The 18640-nt window shown below is 50.8% G+C and overlaps 1 protein-coding gene across 3 annotated transcripts; it reads right to left on the bottom strand.

Annotated features, from left to right (window-relative positions):
• Positions 1-568: 568 nt before the first annotated feature.
• CFAP251 (cilia and flagella associated protein 251) lies at positions 569-18028 on the bottom strand. Of its 3 annotated transcripts, XM_059485068.1 has the most exons (21): positions 17236-18028; positions 16992-17076; positions 16728-16834; positions 16171-16585; positions 15616-15724; positions 15120-15200; positions 14755-14832; positions 14269-14313; positions 13828-14045; positions 13164-13337; positions 11133-11380; positions 10887-11035; positions 10280-10453; positions 9837-10021; positions 9220-9334; positions 8862-9025; positions 6514-6604; positions 6169-6312; positions 3859-4087; positions 2593-2694; positions 569-1746 (listed from the first exon to the last, which is right to left on the bottom strand). In XM_059485068.1, the coding sequence occupies exons 4-21, from the start codon at positions 16197-16199 to the stop codon at positions 1595-1597; spliced, it is 2487 nt and encodes an 828-aa protein (XP_059341051.1). In that variant the 5' UTR covers positions 16200-16585; positions 16728-16834; positions 16992-17076; positions 17236-18028; the 3' UTR covers positions 569-1594. The 3 variants fall into 3 exon arrangements, with proteins under 3 accessions (XP_059341051.1, XP_059341052.1, XP_059341053.1); XM_059485069.1 differs by lacking the exon at positions 16992-17076; XM_059485070.1 differs by lacking the exons at positions 15616-15724; positions 16171-16585; positions 16728-16834; positions 16992-17076; positions 17236-18028 and having other exon boundaries at positions 13828-13984; positions 14773-14832; positions 15120-15174.
• Between the last annotated feature and the right edge of the window lie 612 nt (positions 18029-18640).

Genomic DNA, 18640 nt, shown 5'->3' with positions numbered 1-18640 from the left:
GGCGGGAAGGAGCCCGCGCGGGGGAGAATCCGGAGGCGGCCGCCGGCCCCGCGCGCGCGGCTCCCGTCGCTGGGTTTCCTCACAAGGCAACGTTCTTTCCCCACTTCCACCGAGCTCAGGCCGTAAGTTACCCCAGAACTAAAAAGTTTGTCCCATTTCAGCTCGCCTCATTCTAAAGGGTCATGAAGAGCTGCCTTCACCCTTAGGGAAAGAGTGGATGTGGCACTTGGTGCTGTGGTTTACTTGGCAGGGTGGTCACCGGTCACGCTCTGGGATCATCTGGACTCGATGATCCCAGAGACCTCCAACCAAATTCATTCTCGTGATTCTGTGAAAAACCAATGCAGTATAGAAGCATCGAGAGCACAGTTTTACATTTTACCACGAAGCAGAATTCAGTCCTCAAATCTAGGGCTTTTAAAAACCTTCAAACACTTTACATAGAGATAATACCTGTTTTTGTACAGGACAGTGACAGACACCCATCCCAACTTTGCACCAGTTGCTGTGACAGACCTTGAACCCAGGAATGGGTAATGAAGTCCCCTGTTTCACACAAAGCATAAATCCATAATTAGCAATTATGGGTTTTCTCCCCAGTGGTTATAAAGTTTCTCAGCTGCTTTAAATAATTCCAGTAATATCCATGGAACTGGGCTGCTTTTGAGCAGTGGAGGCTCAGCTCTGACAGAGATCCATAGAAGTACATGAACATAAAGGCTAAATGAGTTACATGGGAGGTGATGCTCTGCAGGAAATTTGTCACAGACCTGTGAGCTCTGGCGTGGTACTGCTGGACTCCTTCATTAACTTCTCCCTAATGCACACCTTGATGTTCGTGCTAATTGCACAATCACAGATGCTCTGAGTACACAACAGCGATCTCTGTTTAAAAAACATTGCTTCTGAAAGGAACGCTTCTTAAGGGCCTACATTATTATTCAAATTGATGCCGAGGATGATGTAAAGAAGGAAGCTGTTCAACAGCACTTCACTGATCTTTCTACAGCAACTTGTATCAGTCTCATTATGCTGTTTACACACACACAGAGCGATGCCTCCCATTGGTATTACACTGCTAATTGGAATTACTACTTTCAGAAAGAAAAAGTCAGTTTAAAGGCCAAAAGAGAAGCGTGGTTTTAATGTATACCACAGCACTTATTTCTTTACCGAGGTCCATTGGATTTATAACTACAAATCCATTCTAACCTGTCAAAGCATTTATCAATGTATTTAATCAATACAATACTCCTATATTGCTCTTTTGCTGTCAGGTTTCACAAATGAATACTGTCTTAACGTAATGAAAATAGACTGCATCTGGCATAAACCCACCTGAAATGACTTCTGGGAAGGCTCCAGCCAAGGATGGAGTGGCCACCTGCCTCATTCTTTCCAGCCATTCAGTGTTTCCCTATATAGGTGTGAAATTACAGGTTTGTGGCATATGCCAAACTGGGGACTTATTCTAGAGTTTGACTAAAATGCAACTATATCACCTTTACTTTGCAATAAACACAAGCCATAAATTTTGCAGATATTTGAGGAGAGGATCCTGGAAAGTAGGAACAAACAGAAAGTCTAGTGGTAGCTATGATTCTGGGCCTTTGTAGGTCAAAGATTCTTCTTTTTCCTTCTGTTCTTTTTTTTCTGGTTCAGCAATAGGTAAGCCGAGAATGTCTGCAACAAATACCTCTGCTGTAATTTCTGCTGGAATGTCTTCTTCAGTCAAAGCTGCTGCACCTGGAGAGCAGTAGCAACAACACAAGACACACAGAAAAAATGTCACAATTGCTTTCCCGTAAAATTTAGAAGCAGGAATAAGTGAATGAAATGTTTTTAAAGATATACGAAGGGATCACGACAATGTGATGGTTTACTAGCTTGATACTTTATGTGTTTATATCAGGGATTAAATCTGTGTGTCTCACCTGGCAGCAGGTCCCTGCCTCAGAGGAGTCATGGGACAACTTTAACACTCGGTCGATTTGATGTGATTTAGGATCCTGAGAGATCCAGGGATTTCAAAATTCCCTTTGGGAGCAGCACCTTTGCTGCATGGGCCCCATTGCCAGTGACCCTAAACAGATTCTGTTCCAAACTGGTGGGGACTGGGACATGAATTGTACAAAAATGCAGTTCCAATTACAATGGGCAATTAAACTCAGCCACTTGGCTCAAATCAGTGCTATAATTTGCTGTTCCAGGCTGGTGTGGACTGGGACATAAATTGCAGACAAATGTGGTTGTTACCAACAGCTCTGCTACAATGGGCACTGTGGCCTGGGTGAAACCAGCCCTGGGATTTCCCTGTGTGTTTCTAATTTCAGTTCCAGCCAGCAGATAAACAGCAATGTAATCTTGTCAGGCCCCAGTTATAGTTCATTGTCCATTTATTTTTAGATACACCCATGCAATTGCTGTGTGGATGAAGGACAGTCTGTAGCTCTGTGACTATTTTTGCAATCCCATCTGAGCAGTTTTGACAGCTCTCAGCCTAACAGGGTAAATGGGTTTGAAATTTAAATTATTCCATTTGGGAATTGAAACAGTCCTGCTTCTGTGCTGTGTGGAATGCTAATGCTGTACCTGTGGGAGGGTGGGTGTCCAGCTCAAATCCTTCTTTCCTGGGTCTCTTGCCCAGCAGGGTGATCAGACACTCAGTCAGCTCATCCTCTGTCATCTGCTCCCCTGTACAAACAGAGCACCAGCAGCCTGTGGGTTATGGGGTCAAGAGCATAAAAAAAGCAACTCAAATTAAACTAAACAGGAGAGTTCAAAAGAGGATCTGGCTTCTCTGAGATATGGACATATACACTGCCAGCTGGAACACATGGTCCCAATGCAGGAAAATGGATCCCAAGGAAAATTGTTCTTCCCTATAACATTTTGGGAAAAATGTCAATCAAAGGAGAAATTCTGATGCAGACAGGTCTATGAGCAATGCTGCAGTAGCAGGGGCTTGAGCTTCTATTCCCACTGGAGAATTCCTGGCACAGACCACAGTCCATGTAGCCATTTTCATGCAGAGGAAGAGAAAGGTGGAGAAAAGTCTTGATTTAGTGTCTTGAAATAACATGGACACAGCACTTGTTCCCAGTCAGTGGTTGGCTCACGCCCTGGAGCATGAGGTTATAGATCTGCTATGAAACTGTTCTATCTGATGTACCTATTTATGGATGTTCACACCATCTGTATAAATAGCTAACCTTTCTCACATTGGTTGAATCCCTGGTTTCTGAGGATCTTTGTGGCAAGGAGCCTTGCCAAGTGATGTACTGAGTAAACCAGCATTTCTCTTTACCTGTTTTAATGCTCAGCCACACTTTTATACCAGAAGAAAGATAATAAAAGTTTGTTATTAGCACTCTGTGGCACTGGCCAGAAGCACATTAACACCCACATTTATGGTGTTCTCCCTGATTCAGCTCAGCCAAATCATCCCATCTTTGCAGTCTTTCACACGGGTACAGCCCAGGACCAATTTCATCCCTCCTTTCTGGTCTCCCTTTTATCAGTTTTATACTACTTTTCCAGAGCCTGGTGACTGGAAAAGAGAACAGCAATTCAGATAAGGGCACACTGGGAGAAGGATACATTTTGCCAAGATCCATGCTTATCATTTAACAGCTGAGGTACCTCAGGCCAGCAGAGATTTCCAGAGCAGTAAAAGAAGCACAGCTGGGACAGGACATGTGATTATTCAATTTAAAATCCTAAGGCAGGTGGCTCCTCACGCCTGCCCTGGTTACCAGGTTCTCATTCCAGAATGATTTCTTGCTGCAGGGAGAAAGTTCTGAAATTGCAGGCAGAACTAGCAAGCATAAAACTGATATTAGAAACAAAATAACTCACCTCTGCACTGAAGCAGTGACAGGAAGTCTCCTCTGTCAATAACTTTGTCTCCCTCCTTGTTATCATAACCAAGAACCTCAAATGCTCGTTGTATGGTTTTCATTGACAAGCCGAGTGCAGGTCGATGATTTATATAAAGTTTGATAAAATCATCTAAATTGATTTTTGTCACTTCTTCTCCAGTATCTGCATACTTGCTGAATTTTACTTCATTTATCATTTCTTCAATCTAAAGATCAAGACAAGGCAGGTTGTTACATGTTTTATTTTGAAGAGCATTGGGCCAGTTTCTGATCCCGTGGATGCCAATGTCCCCAAACCGTTCATGTGTTGGTTCTTGGGTGCCATGACCCCATCCCAGGGGGAAGCTGCACTCAGCAGCTGAGGATGGGCATGGCCAACAGTCACACACCTGCTGACATGACAATAACAAGTAAATATAGGGGTTACACACACAGTCATTTTGAATTTCCTCTCTCGTGACAGGCACTCGGTGACCCTGCAGCTGTTACTGCACCTTGGGCACAGCTGTGCTCCACTCTGGGACAGTGGGCAGGCAAACCACAAACCAGCCAACACACCATCTTCCATCCTTGCTCTGGGAGCACACACACGAGGGTCCCAACAGAGCCAGGATCAGAAATCTTATCCTGACTCATAAGAAATCTCATCTTCCCCTGCTCTTCCCCATGTCTGGGGCAGTTCAGGCGCTGCAGAAGCCAAACCCAAAATGTGCTCAGTGGGGCTGACACCCTGCACTGCTGGATCCCTCACACTCCTCTCAGACAAACAGGCCAGCACCAGCTGTGCTGGATACCAGTGGTTTTCCTGAAGTCTGCTGCTGTGAGTCAGCCCAGTTGGCAGCTGTGCAGATGTGTGTCCAAAAGGCAGCATCTGCTCCATGCCTTCATTGTCCCTGCAGCCCCTTCAGAGACACACGGGCAGCAGAGAGACACCAGCAGAATTCCCCGTGCCAACACGTACCAGGCCTGCTCTCCCCGGGAAGGGAAGCTGAGGCAAGACCTCCCCAGGGAGGACTTTGCATTCAGCCTTGGGCCTTTGTCCTTGTGTCACAAGTTTTTCCACTGAATGAAGCCCAGGCAAGAGGGAAATCTCAGCCTTACATTTTTCCTGTAGCGAATGTCACGCTAAGCAAGAACAGTCATTTTCACTTGGCTCTGGCTGATCTGGGATTAGGTTTTATATCAACCCCACTGAACTACAAAAGAAAAACACCAATTCCCAAAAGCTTTGCTAGTCAGCCCAAGATACCTTTTCTCCCTCCTGCTTTTCTTTTATTAAAACACTCTAGAGAGAGGCAAACCTTCTCTCTGGATTTATTACTGATTGTAGGTTGCCTGGTTTCACAACAGCTCAGCACCTCTGTTTCCATGCCTGAAATGCTGTTTATATTTTAATTTGGGGAAGTGTGGGGCATTATCAGTTATTGTTCCAGAGACATTTCCAAAGGGAATATGTTCTCTGTGTCCCCAAGAGGCAAAAATTTAATAACCCAAGGAAAAGATCTAACACAGTATGAAGAGATAACACTTCAACTTGACACCAGGGCAGGACAGACCAACACTTGCTGGTTGTGGGGGCTCCCAAGTGAGTCAGTTTGGTGGTGGCTGTGGCAGCAGTCCTGCCTCCCATCTGGTGGCTCTCCTGGCAGAGCATCCCTGGGCAGATGGGGTGGCACAGACTCCCAGCAGCGCCTCAGCAGCCTGTGGGTTGCTGTGCCAGGGGAGAGATGAACACAGTCTCCCCTGTAGAAAGGCTGAGGGAGCTGAGGGAGCTCAGTGATGCACCTCCTCCCCTGGGGCAGCCTCTCCTGCGCTGAGGCTGGAGCTGGTGCTCAGGGGCCGTTATTCAAATCCCCTTGCTTCAGATTCAGTCATGCCAGGTTACACATTACAAATGAGGTTTGTGTACAGTACCAACTGCCTTGGAGAAACACCACACAAAGGGCAAGAAGCAGCACCCTTATTAAATCAGTTCTCTCTGCTGTAACATTTTGACCCTGAGGTTGCTTTGTTGAGCAGCTCTGAGCTGTCAAGCTCCAGGTTTGCTCAGCCTTTTTCTGCAGTTACCCAACTTGCTAGCAAGGAAACTTTTTTAGGAATTTTCTGCCAGACTCTGAGCACTACTATATTGATGCAGACCAGATAAAAATACATTGACAGCCAGCAAATATATCCCATAGCCATTCAGCATGGCAATAATCAGAATCTGGCCCTTAGAACACTTGGGAATTGCAATCAGTCTTGCTCTTTCTTCTTTTAATAACAACAATAAAAACAGCTGACCAACCTCTTCCTCTGATGGATAAAATCCTATTGCTCTCATTACAGAAGGAATTTCCTCCAAAGGAATATGTGTTGACACCTGTCTGGTCTCCAGTGTTTTGATACCTTGGCTGCACAGCTGTACGTAGTAAAAATAGTCCTCCATGTCCTGCCAGGGATTCAAACAAACACAGCAAATTTCAGTTACCAACAGGCACGGAAGATAAGGCTCCTTTTAGGGTTTTCTAACAGCCATATCAATGAGATTGCTGTTAAAGGCTAGCTGGACAAAACATAAAGAAATGTCAGGCCCGTGTAAATTAAAGTCCAACCAGATGTGGCCAGACAGCGTTCACAGTGAGATAATTACCCTGAAGAATTTGCCTTCTCTGCCACCATCCAGGAGGTTGTAGAATGGGATCAGGTCCTCCCCACCCAGGAAAGCAGCAGCATCCAAGGCACTGGCAGAAGGGAAGGAAAGAAGGTACAGGAAGGGTTCATGTGAGGAGAGCTTTCATGGTTCCTTTCTAGGCATTGTTCACAGACACTTTCAATAAATAAAATCCCTGGGCCTCAGAATTCAGGAAAGAAAAGCACTGCCTTGAACCTTGTGCTATTTTATCATCAGCTGCACTTCTACAGCATATTTCATACCCAGGTTTTACATACAATAGCACAGTGTGGGAATTAATTGTTACTGAATGGTTCTCTTGTTTAGTGGAATGAGTACAGGGCTGGGAGCCAGGAGCTTTTCCATGGACTTGAACTTGGTGTCTGGCATTTGGCTTTTCTGCTTCCTTATAGAGACATTGAGGGAGATGAATTAGCTAGATCAGCATTTTGAACATGCAGAGAAGGCTGGGGCTTGGTGTTTGCAATAAACCACACAACTCCCTGTTCCTTGATCCAACACATTTTTCCCCAGCAACTCAGGGCAATCCATTACCCGACTTCCTCCGCCGTGGAGTCGCAGGTGCAGTTTGCATTAAACTGAAAGCGCCTGAGTAGCCACCTCTTTGTTTCAATTTCATAGGCAGTTGGAGCCTAAAGAATCCCTTTGGCTTGTGCAGATGTAAAAAGAAACCAAGCCTGGAAGTGCAATCATGGCATAGCACTGCCACACAATGCCCCACGCCCGGCAGCCAGGCTGCAGCTTTCACACATACCTCTGTAGTGCTGCTTCCACTGGGGGTTCTTGCAAGCTTCATGCTTTTTTCATAATTAAGTTATTTGGGTATTAAACACAGCGGAGATTCACAAGATGCCAGAAGCAGCAATAAAATGATAATTAGTTCATCAAAAACTTCGCTCCAAAAACAAATTACAGAGAAATTCAATGTTGCCTGGACTCTGGCCAACCATTATAAAGTAGGATCATTTATATTCTATTGCCTTCCTTAAAATGTCGCTTATCCTGACCCCCGACTGTTTAAGCCACACAAAGTGGAAAAGAAAATAAATAAACCCATTGCTTTCCCATCCAAGTTTCCTTTGTTCTGCACATGAAGGTGAGCTGGCTTGGCATTCCTTGGGCCTTACTCAGAGCAAATGGTACCTGCAAAATGTGTTCCTTGCAGGACCAGCATGTGTCGTAACCACAAAGCCTTGGTCCTAGGAAGGTGAAGAGCAATGGTGTTTCCCAGGTGCACACCTAATGGCAATCATAGGAACAAGGGCTAAAAGCCAGATCCCATGGAGTTATTTCCCAGAAACCAGGAGACACAGTGCTCTGTGCTGGAGGGTGTTGTGCAGAATTTGAAAAAAAAAAAAACCAAAACAACAAAATAGCACAGATTGAGGGAGACCATGTCTATCCACACTATCCTAACTCTGCCATGGACTAAGCTCCCTTCCCAGTCCCTGAAGTGTGAAGTGGTTCCATGGTGACCTGGCAGCTTTCATGCCATTCACAGCTGCCTTGCTCCATTTCTATGTACAAATATATCTATTGGGCCCCTGCAGCCATGAGGGGAGAGCCTGTGCCCCAAACTTGTATTGCATTGAGCAGCTTTGGTCCTTGACATGCCAAGAAACCAAAATATCTATCCTGCCTTTGCTGTATTACCCTCCTTTCATGTGGGAGTACATCTGGCACCACTGCCCAAGGGGTCTGGCAGAGGGAAGCCTGCAGAGGATGGTGTAAGAAACCTGGCAGGATTCATCACTGATGGTCTGGGCCAGAGCCTGGAGATCCTTCTTTGTTAAAGCAGCCTCCACTCTTCAACCACCCCATTTATTGCAGGCCATTTATTCATGTAAGCAAAGCTTTATAGTATTATGATGGCTTGTCCTAAATCCATTCTTCAAACACAGGGGGGATTTCCCAGCAAATTCCTATTCCATTTGGAGAGCAGACACTTTTGCATCAGCAGCTGCCCTGTGTGCTCCTCCTGCAGCCAGTGCTGCTCCTCTGCTCCGTGCCTAACCCTGACAATCTCCCATCACACTGACCAGGCCCTCACAAGCATCACAAAATCCTCTGCCCAACTCCTTACCATTTGGGCACCATTTCCCAGACTGGAGTGTTGTCCAGGCACTATGGCCAGCCCCGTGAGGTTTGCTGGCTTAATCCCTCCTACATCACAGAGAGGGGAGCAAAACCCCTAAAAATACATCCCTCCTGTTTCAGCTGCCACCCCACATAGCTTGGGGCCCAATGGATTGGCCAAGCAGCTGTGGAAGGCAGTAACAAGGTTTCTTTTCCCTTCCATAACTCACTGTAGGTTGACCTTCCATTTCATGAACGTGCGCTCCCTGCCCCCGGCTGTGAAGACGTAGCGGCCGTCGTGGGAGACGGCAAAGTCAGCGGCACCGTCCGGGTGGCAAATGAAGGCCGAGGACTTGTGGGGGTTGCCATCAACAGGCAGCATCTGCAAACCCACCTGTAAGGCAAGAGGGAGTCTGGGAGGCCTGGGGGTCCCACTGGGGCAGTGCCACATCCTCCTCCCCAGGAGCTTGCTCAGCTCTCAGGCAGGAGCAGCCTGCACGTGGTGGTTTCATCTTCAAGGAAATTCCCAAGGCCCACCAGCTCTGCAAGGGGGGGCTCTTGTACAGCTGGGCAGGTGGGGCTCCATACCTTGTCCTTTGTAATGTACACCAGGTAGTGTTGCCGGGGGTCTGCAGAGCTTGTCCTAGGGAGGATTTGTATCTTCTCCAAGGGGGAGCCATAGGTTGGTCCCAAAAGGGTCTTTCTAAAGGCAAACAATGTATTTATCCACTCTAGGCCACCCAAAACATTTTTCCCCTCGGAACAGCTGTTGTGTGGAAGGTTGGGTAGATAAGGGAGGTGTGCAGAGGCTTTGTCCTACTGGCTGAGAGAACAGGATAGGACAGGGTCCCTGGCTAGAAGGGACACTGGGGCTCAGAAATTTATTTAGTACTCAGGGATTATTGGTCTTTGCTCATGTGGACTCCAATCTCTTTATCTGATGTCTAACTGCTACATCTCAGGTTTAACATAGTGAGCAGACCAAGATTCACCTGCAGCTATAACCATGCTAAATGACACATTAGTGATCGGCAGAGTGGGCATAAGAATGGAGTGACCTGAGGGCTCTAGAGCCATCCCAGGATCTGTGTCACAGATGGGAAATCACATGCTCATGGGTGGGAGTATGGTGGTCATTAGACCAAGGAGAACACAGGGTCAGGAGAAGGCTCCCAGGCAATGGCAGCCCTGAATCAATCCTCTACCTGCACACTTTGGTTGTTGAGTTGTAGAGCTTCATTTTGTAGCAGTTGTTGGCAGTGAGGAAAAAGGACTCAGTGCTGAGCTGTGGGAACCAGGTCAAGCACAGGGGCACTGCAGCCTGCTCCAGCCTGTCCCTGTGTGTGACCACCAAGTGGTCCTTGATGCTGCTGTTCAGGTCATATTCAACCTGGAGGGAAGACAAGGAAACATAGCAACTCCCCTGTGGTCTCCCTGCACCCTTGACTTTGTGCATTTGCATCTCCTGGATGCAATGGGAGAGCCTCAGCAGCAAGACCAGGCTGAGAAACAACCCATAGCAATGGAGCTGGTGGGGAGAAGGTTGGGAGCCATGGAACCAAACATGGAGTGTCCTTTGATGGCCTTGTCAAGCCCCACCCCTTAACCAGAAATCTTCACTGTCCTTTAAAGTTTTGGTTCAACCCACCAGTTGCCGGTCCTCCCCGAGGCTCAGGAGCCTGGGCTTGTGGCTGTCTGGGTGGACCCCGAAGAGGATGCCCCGGATGGGTTTGTAGTGGGACACCAGCCCTGCCAGGTGCTCCCAGCATCTGCTCTCATTCTGCAGGACTCTCTTGTAAACAGTCACTGAATAAGTCTCATCCTGCAACAACAGCACAAAGGTCAAAGAGGGAAATCTTTTTCTTTGTACGGATCATCATCAGTTGCTACAAACTCTGAGCCAAACTGCTTCAATGCTGCCTCAATACTCCTACAGCAAGACCTGGGACTGAGGGAGCAGAGCATCAGCCAGGAGGAAATTCCTGCTCCAGCTCCTTCTTCAGATGGATGCAGAGCTAAGCCTTGTCACTAAATTTAGGGACTGGGCGGTCTGCGGAGCCGCTGTGACTGGTGACGTTTTTACAGAATGACTCTTCAAACCAGGAAAAGCATTTTGGAGTCAGGAAGCCCCAGGGGAGGAACAACCCTCTGCCCTGCTGCTCTGTGCCTGCAGGACGGACGGCAATTCCCAGTCCCTCCCAAAGCTGCCCCGCCAGCAGCGCGTGTAAATCACCGAGCGGAAAAAACAAGCGTACAGCTGTTGCGAGGTACTTGGAATCGTGAGAGAAGCCGATGTGAGTCACGGGACCTTGCGAGCACTGGAATTCGTCGCAGATGGACTGAAGGGAAATTGCATCAAGGATGTAAACCCTTCCATCAGTAAAACCAGCGGCCAGCAAATGACCTGGAAAGCACAAGCAGACCAGAAACCTCTCGCACACCATCACGCCTTCCAGGAAGGCCAGTGCTTGGCACTTGGTCAGCTCACAGGGCTGGGATACCTTCAGGATCATAGGATAAGCACTGGATTCCAGCCTCAGTGAATATCCTGCTGACGAGGTACTGGGTCTGCTTGTAGTCCCACACCTTGAGCAGCCCACAGTGACTCCCCACAGCCACCAGCGGCTCCTGAGGGTGGCAGGCAATGGCATTCACAGCTTTCTTCGCCTCTGTCATGATTCTTCCAAAGTTTGTGCTGTCTGTTGCAACATGGAACATGGTTGCATCAGAGGTTGAAAGGATAAAGTTCCTGTTTAGCGTGAGAGAAACAGAATTCGATGAATCAGAGTAACTGGCTCATGTCCCTGCAAGCTATATTACACATCAGTCTCTTTTTGGCAAGTTAGTTGGACAATCACTTATATTTTGTGATACACAGTATGCAAACGCTCCTTGACCTGGAAGGCAAGTGACACTTTGTATTCATGACCTGGGAAATGGCCAGGGGAAAACACTGGAGCCAGTTCCATTTTCTACTTGGCTAGGCAAGCCAGAAGATGAATAACATCTGGGGAGCTCCTGCCTTTGCAAGTCACTGGTGTGTGAGATGGACAAGTGAGCAATTGGAGATACTCTGAATGGCCTTTCCACGTGTCCCCATGCCACCACTGTCAGTGGCTCCACGTTGACCATGCTGCCATGGCCAAGGCCACAGGGCAGTTTCAGCCCTTTGTCTGCTCACTTGGCCACTTGGCCACCAGTTTCACTGTGTGACTGGTGATGTGTGAAGCAGACAGCAGGATAATTATTCATTTTACAGCACAAATATGTACAGCTTCAGTCTGCCTGATTGAGACTCTGGAGCCAGTAAAAGGGACAAGAGAGGATCTCACAGAAATCCCAGAGTGGTTTGAGTAGGAAAGGACCTTAAAGATCATCTTGTTTTGACACCTTCCACTAGACCAGGTTACTCCAAGCCCCATCCAGTCTGGCCTTGAACAATTCCAGGCATGAGGCATCCACTGCTTTTCTGTGCCAGAACAACCTGTGCCAGGACATCACCACCCTCACAGTGAGGAATTTCTTCCTATATCCCATCTAATCTTGCCCCCTGTCAATTTTAGCCATTTTCCCCTTGTTCTGTCACTCCCTACCCTTGTGTAGTGTCTCTCTATGGCTGTTTTGGAGCCCTTGAGGCACTGGAAGGTGTTACAAGGTCTCCTTGGAGCCTTCTCCAGGTTGAGTCTGCACAGACAGACACATGGGGAAGCACAGCCTCTTTGCCAGCTGTTCCATCACTGCCACCAGTTTGTGCACATCTGGCCCAGGCACTGAGGGACTCTGCACCCCTTGGGTGCCTGAGCTGGGCTCTCCAGCCATTGCTAATCCCAGCAGCCTCTGGGATGAGCTCAGGCCTTCCCTCTCCCTTTGGGAGACCAAACCTTCCCCCAGGACTCTGCTCCAGGCTGGAGAAGAATCTGTCCCACGTGGCTCTTTGGAAAACACGTGTGGCTAAGAACAGACATCGCCAGGAAAGCCCTAACAGCAGTGACAGACATGTGGTTTGCAGGCTGGATGGAGCCACACAGCAGCTTCATCTGGCCTGCAGGCTCTCTGTAAATCCTCAGGCACAACTGTGTCACGCAGAGGAACAGAGAGGGGCTGGTGACCAGTCAGGGTGGTACAGCCCTGTGCCGGTGCCATGGCCCCGATTAGCTTGCCAAGCCATGAGAAAATCCAACTGGATCCAGCCATGCCTGGGAAAGGTTTAAGGGGGGATTAAGGGGCCCAGTGAGAGCTGGAGGCTCAGCATTAGCACTGCCTGGTGTGCTGGGTACGTGACAGAGAAGCTGATCATCACTGTGCCTGCACAATGCTGTGTGTGCACCAAGGCATCACCTGGAGCTCAGTCTGGGGTGTGCTGGAGCCCAGCCACACTCCCTCCCTCCCTGTCCTGCCCAGGAGCCTGGGCACAGGGCTGAGTCCTGCTCCAGACCAGGCAGAGGCTCATGGAGCAGCTCTCACTGAGCACCTCCCCAGCTTTCAGCTGCAAGGCAAACACAGGAGACCTGGGTTGGTAAAGAGACACTCACCTGGTGAGAAAGGGCTGCCTGCTGCTTGGGAGGGCACCGGGAACATCCCGAAGGATTGTGGAGAAGGAGATGGACTGGATGGGACCCACTTTGTCGTGGCTGTAGATGGTGAGGAGCCGCAGCTGCCCATCGTAGAATTTAACCTGCCCGTTCACATCTCCTGTGACTATATAGCTGCAGGGAAGGGAGAGTTATTAACCAACACACTGACTGACAACTCCCAAATATTTATTGGGCAGCATCCTTGGGTGGAAGCAAATCTCTTCCCCATTTCCCTGCACAAGCACACGGGCAGAGCCCTGCACAGATGTGCAGGAGAAAGCCAGGGTTGTGCAGAAACCAGCGGTGACCCTGCCGTGTCCCCAAGGCTGTGGCGGCGTTTGGTGGCTGTCTGCTCCCTCTGCCGGTAGCAGCCAGGAGGCTGAGCCACTGTCTGAGCTATCCCAGGGGAGCTGGCATCGCATCACCACGACTTTACAACCTCATTTCCACCCCCAGACAAATCCATTGCTGGAAAATTACTCATAAACCAGCAGCACTTTCCTGCACGAGTGACCACGCTGCCAAGTGATTAAAACTGCAACATTATCTCTGCCACTCCTACAGCTGAGCTGCCTGAGGACTGGACTGTGCCTACAGCTACTGAAAAGGGCTGCCCCGTTACCTGTCCAACACCTGGAGCACGGTAAGGCTCTCCTCCTGCATTGTCACCACCTTGGTGGCCGTCACTCCGTGGGGTTTGGGCAGCCGCTCCTCGGGGAGGGTGCGGGGCTCGTGCATGTCCCACACCACCAACTTCCCGGCCGACGTGCCCGTCAGAGCTTGGGTGTTGTTAAAGTGGAAAACTGACTGGCTGAACTGTCCCACCACGCACTTGAACGTCTGTGGAGACAGCAGCCAGGCTGTGCTTTCATCCCAGAGCTGGATCTGCCCTCTTCAAGCCCTGCTTGAGCTCAGTTTGGGCAAACCTGGCTTGTCCCTGTCTGAGGGGGACAGGCTGGGGCCATGGCCACTGGTTTTGTATAAGGGGATGGGGAGGGACAGTGCTGCTGCCAGCAGGAAAGCCAAGAGGGTGACATGCTGTGTCCCTCCCTGCTGTGCTCACCTGGTTGATCAGGAATGGTGCCCCATACTGCAGACCAGAATCATCCTGGGGAAAGCAGAGAAAACATCCAGGACAGGGATTTTGGAACCAAGCCCTGCAGTGCCAGCGTGGCCCTCCCCACCACCTGGGCACTGGCCCTACACTGTGGTGACCAAAGCAGCAAAGGCTCCAAGGTCTTCCAGAGAGCACAAAACATCCTCTCAATCCACCTGTGCTTCTTTCCAAAAGCTGCTGAATGGCACAAGGCCCATGGGAAAGCAGGAGTGGGAGAGTGAAGAGCATCCCTGCCACAGCTGGGCCTGACCAGTGTGGGAGTGGAGGGAGTGTGATATCTGTCCAGACCACTTTGGGATCTGGCAAGGGCAGGGAGCTGGGAAGGGACAGATCTGCAGAGTGAACCCAGTTGTGGACAGACACACAGCCCCTGAGCCCCCCTGCCACCTCCTTTGTAGCACCAGAAACACGACTTCCCATGTCCCTACTTACCCACAGGTAAAATATCACCTGGCTTTTGCTGTTGCTGACAAACTCATGGGGATTTTGAGGGTTAAAAATGACATAATCCTGAAATTCAAAGAATTGCATTAGCACCAAGCTGAGCAATGCTTTCTGCTTATTCTTCCATCCAAAACTGCTTTTATCCATAACCACCTCACCAGCTGCACTGAACTGAAATCAAAAGACACCCCTTGCCTGTCAGGCATTAGAGGAACAGGGGTGAGCCCTTGGGATGCTCTGCTGGATCAAGGTGCCCCAGAGGTGTGATCCGGCCTCCCATGGGGGTACCAGGGGTACCAGGTGAGGATGGGGCTGCCCAGCCCAGCTCTGCCCCCCTTGGTATGGTCACTCACCTGATAGCCAAACTCAGGGTCCAGTTCTGTGCTGCACGTGGGTTCCCCTGTGAGCCAAGTCCATCTCCAAACAGAAACTTTCTGAAAGAGAAGGGGAGAAGAATCCAAGGAATGCTCCCATGGCTCTGTGGAGGTTTGGGGAGCCAGGTGAATCCCATTCCCCACTGCAGGGGATGGTGTGGCCTAAAAGACTGGAGCAGGCTAAAACCCAGCCCAGCCTGGCAGCAGAAAGCTTAATTTCAGGAAATAATGCTAGAAATGGCTTAGATGAAAGTGATGAAGTCAGAAGCTTTTATCCCAAATTAAGATCCATTTTCTCAACTCTGCAGCATTCACTTTAATGAAATCCAGGTCTGTCTTCTAATGGCTCAGCAAAAACAAAGCATCACTGCAAACCCATTCTCCCCATGTGAATCCCCACCTCCCCTGTGCTGCACTGCAAACAACTCCCAGCTCTCTATCCTGCAAAGCTGTGAAAGAGGAGATATTGTCTTACCTGCACAGCAGCAGCACTAATGGTCACCAAATACTTGGCATCCTGGGAAATGGCGATGGCACAGAGCCCGTCCTCCGCGTGGCTCTGGAAGATGGTGCGCACGGGAACCCTGTGGAGCAGAGATCCCCTGGGTGCTCCTGGCAGCACTGGGGGTGCCAGGCAGTCCCTTGGCAAAGCCTGTGGCACAGCCCACCCACCCTGCTCTGTGTGAGATGGAGGGAGGCTGCAAACACTGGTGCTGCCACGGGCTGGGGCTCAGTGTCCCCTCCATCCCTTCCTCCCAAGCACTGGGGAACAACTCACCAGGGATCTTTGAAGATCCTACAGCATGGAGATGTGATGTACTCGGTCTGGGGGAGCTCAGCCCCATCTCAGTGTCCCATGGGTGTGGGTGATACAAGGACAATGAAGGACTTGGTTTGGTTTTGGTTCCTTTGCTGCTTTTTAGTCTGTCCCTCTGTTCTCCCATTTTACTCTCAGCTGAGACTGGAGTCAGTCCTGAGTGATTTACTGGGCACAGGGGGTTTCCAAAAGAGGAGGTTCCTGGGAGCTTACCCAGAGTAGGAGTCCCACACGATGATCATTGCATCTGGCCCTTGGTCTGCAGTCGCAACCCAGCGTTTGTCTTCACTCACACACAGGCAGGAGATGACATTCGTGTGGCCCTGGGGGAGGAAAGCAGCAAAATGCCTTGGAGGCTGCAAACCTGGGGCTGTTCTGTTCCTACCTTTTGTATGGGCTGCTCCTGGGTTTGGCTATAGGTGACCCTTGAGCACAGGGCACCAGAGAGATGGAGGGAGGAGGAGGGAGATGCTCGGCTGTGCCAGACCTGCAGGTGGGACTGCCTGTTCTGCAGGATGTCGTGGATGACCACTGTGTGGGAGGAGACATACAGGAGCACCCGGTGCTCCCCGTCCATCAGGCTGTGCACAGCCAGGCTGCTGTTGTAGCCAAACACCCAGGACAGGTCCTGCAGGGAAGAGACAGCTCCTTGCTCTCAGCAGCCAGGACAAAAAAGGCACACGGGGTCTGTGGGGTGATGGAGGAGAGCAGGGCAGGAGTGCTGGGTGCCATGGGGAGCACCCTGGTGGCACTGTGCCCGTTGTACTCACAAGGGGGTAGAAGCTGCTGTCCCTGTTCTTCCGGAACAGCATCCCCGGCGTGGCTGCCCACACCATGCTGGCAGAGCCTTTGTGCCGGGTGTGCTTCTCCCTGTAGCCTGAGAGAGGGCTGCACATGGCTGCCTGGCACTCAGACAGTGCTGGGGTGGGTCAGGGACTCCAGCACCCTCCAGGCATGATGTCCCAGCAGTGCCTTCCCCAGGGTGCCCTGGCTCCCAGCCCGGGTGCTGGGCAGGGTGTCTGAGATCCCCATACCTAAAGGAGATGACCGGGGACAGAATGGTGACTCTTCATTTCCCTCTGATGCTTTTTTCTTCTCCCTGGCAGCAGCAAGGGCAGCCTTGAAAAGGAGGACAGGTTTTGGTGAGTGCTGTATGGGGATTGCCCTGTGGCTACCGGGAATGAACCCCAGCATGTCTCAGATCCCAAGGGCTCTGTTTCCCGTGGGATCTACCCCAGACCCTGTCTCAAACAGGACTTTCCATGGTGCTGCCCTCACCTCATCAGGCTGCACATCCCGGGACATCTCTCTGGGCTCACTGCTGCTCCTCCCTCAGTGGGTTACTCCAGTGTAACTCCACACGGACCATCCATCCACAGCTTCACCCTCCTCCCAGGGAGCTGGGGTGTGGAGATGCTCTGAAATACTTCCACACACACACTCTCCCAGATTTGGCTCCACAACAACCTGGAATTGGGCACAGCAGGAGAAAAGGGGAAACTGGGAATGGGTCCCAGAGCCCCTTCTCAGCTCCCACACCGGGCACGAACCAGCCCAGTCCAGCGATTATTGCAGCTGAGCTCAGGCTCCCTCCCTCGGCTGCCCGGGCACGGAAATTTCCCTTTCGTATGGGTTTTATCACAGTCCTGTGAGCACAGAGCTGCTCCTGGGCGGCAGCTGCTTCATCTCCGGCTTCACGGCTCTGGATTTGAGCTAACACCGAACCCTTGTGCACAGAAAACTTTTACGGGAGGGGAAAGAGGCCCTGGGAAAACCTCCCCGGGCCTCGGCAGGCGGGACGGGAGCTCGGGAGCGGCCGCCGGCTCTCACCGCGCTCGCACGGAGCCGTTCCCGAGACCCCTCCAGGCTTCGGTACCTCCCGATGTCCCGAGGGACCCTCCGGAGACCCTCCCGAGGACCCCCCCGCTCACCGACACCGCGATCCCCGCGTCTCCGCCTCTGCGACCGCCGTTCCCAGGCAACGGCTGCACCGGCAGCACCGGCTGCGCCACCGGCTGCACCGGGAAACGGGGGGGAACCTCCTCATCCTCACCGGCTGCACCGGGAAACGGGGGGGGAACCACCTCATCCTCACCGGCTGCACCGGGAAACGGGGGGGAAACCCTCCTCATCCTCACCGGCTGCATCGGGAAATGGGGGGAGAGAGGGGGTAACCCTCCTCATCCTCACCGGCTGCCAGGAAGAGGCAGCGCTGGAGGGAACATTCAGCCCTTCACCCTGCCCAAGCCCAAATCCCGCTCGTGGCTGTCACAAAGCCCCTCTTGGCATCGCCGGAGCCATTCAGGACCGGACCCTCACCCTGCCTGAGGAATGGGATGGGGGATCTTTACCCGATGCCCCCCACAAGGAGTTGCAGGCAGCTCTGCTTCAGTGGCTTCCCTGAGCAGGACAAGCAGAGTCAAAGTGAGAAAAATCATCCCCCAAGCCCTGCCAGTCCCTCACAGTCCCCAGGCACTCGCACAGGGCAGCCACTCCCAGGGCTCACTCCAGGCTCTCACTTCATCCCTGCAGATAATCAGCTCCAAACGCTCCCAGCTGTTTACCTCAGCCTTGCTGTTAAGCTCAAATAATAACAATTTCAAAAGTTAATTTGTTTTTCCTTCTGCCCAGAAAGAGCCTCACACCCTGCTGGGAGCGGAAAGGAGATTTGTTATCAGCTCCC

The sequence above is a fragment of the Ammospiza nelsoni genome, chromosome 18, assembly GCF_027579445.1.
Source record: "Ammospiza nelsoni isolate bAmmNel1 chromosome 18, bAmmNel1.pri, whole genome shotgun sequence".
Lineage (NCBI taxonomy): Eukaryota > Metazoa > Chordata > Aves > Passeriformes > Passerellidae > Ammospiza > Ammospiza nelsoni.
Note: the sequence above shows the minus strand (reverse complement) of the source record. Positions and strands in the feature narration are given on the sequence as shown.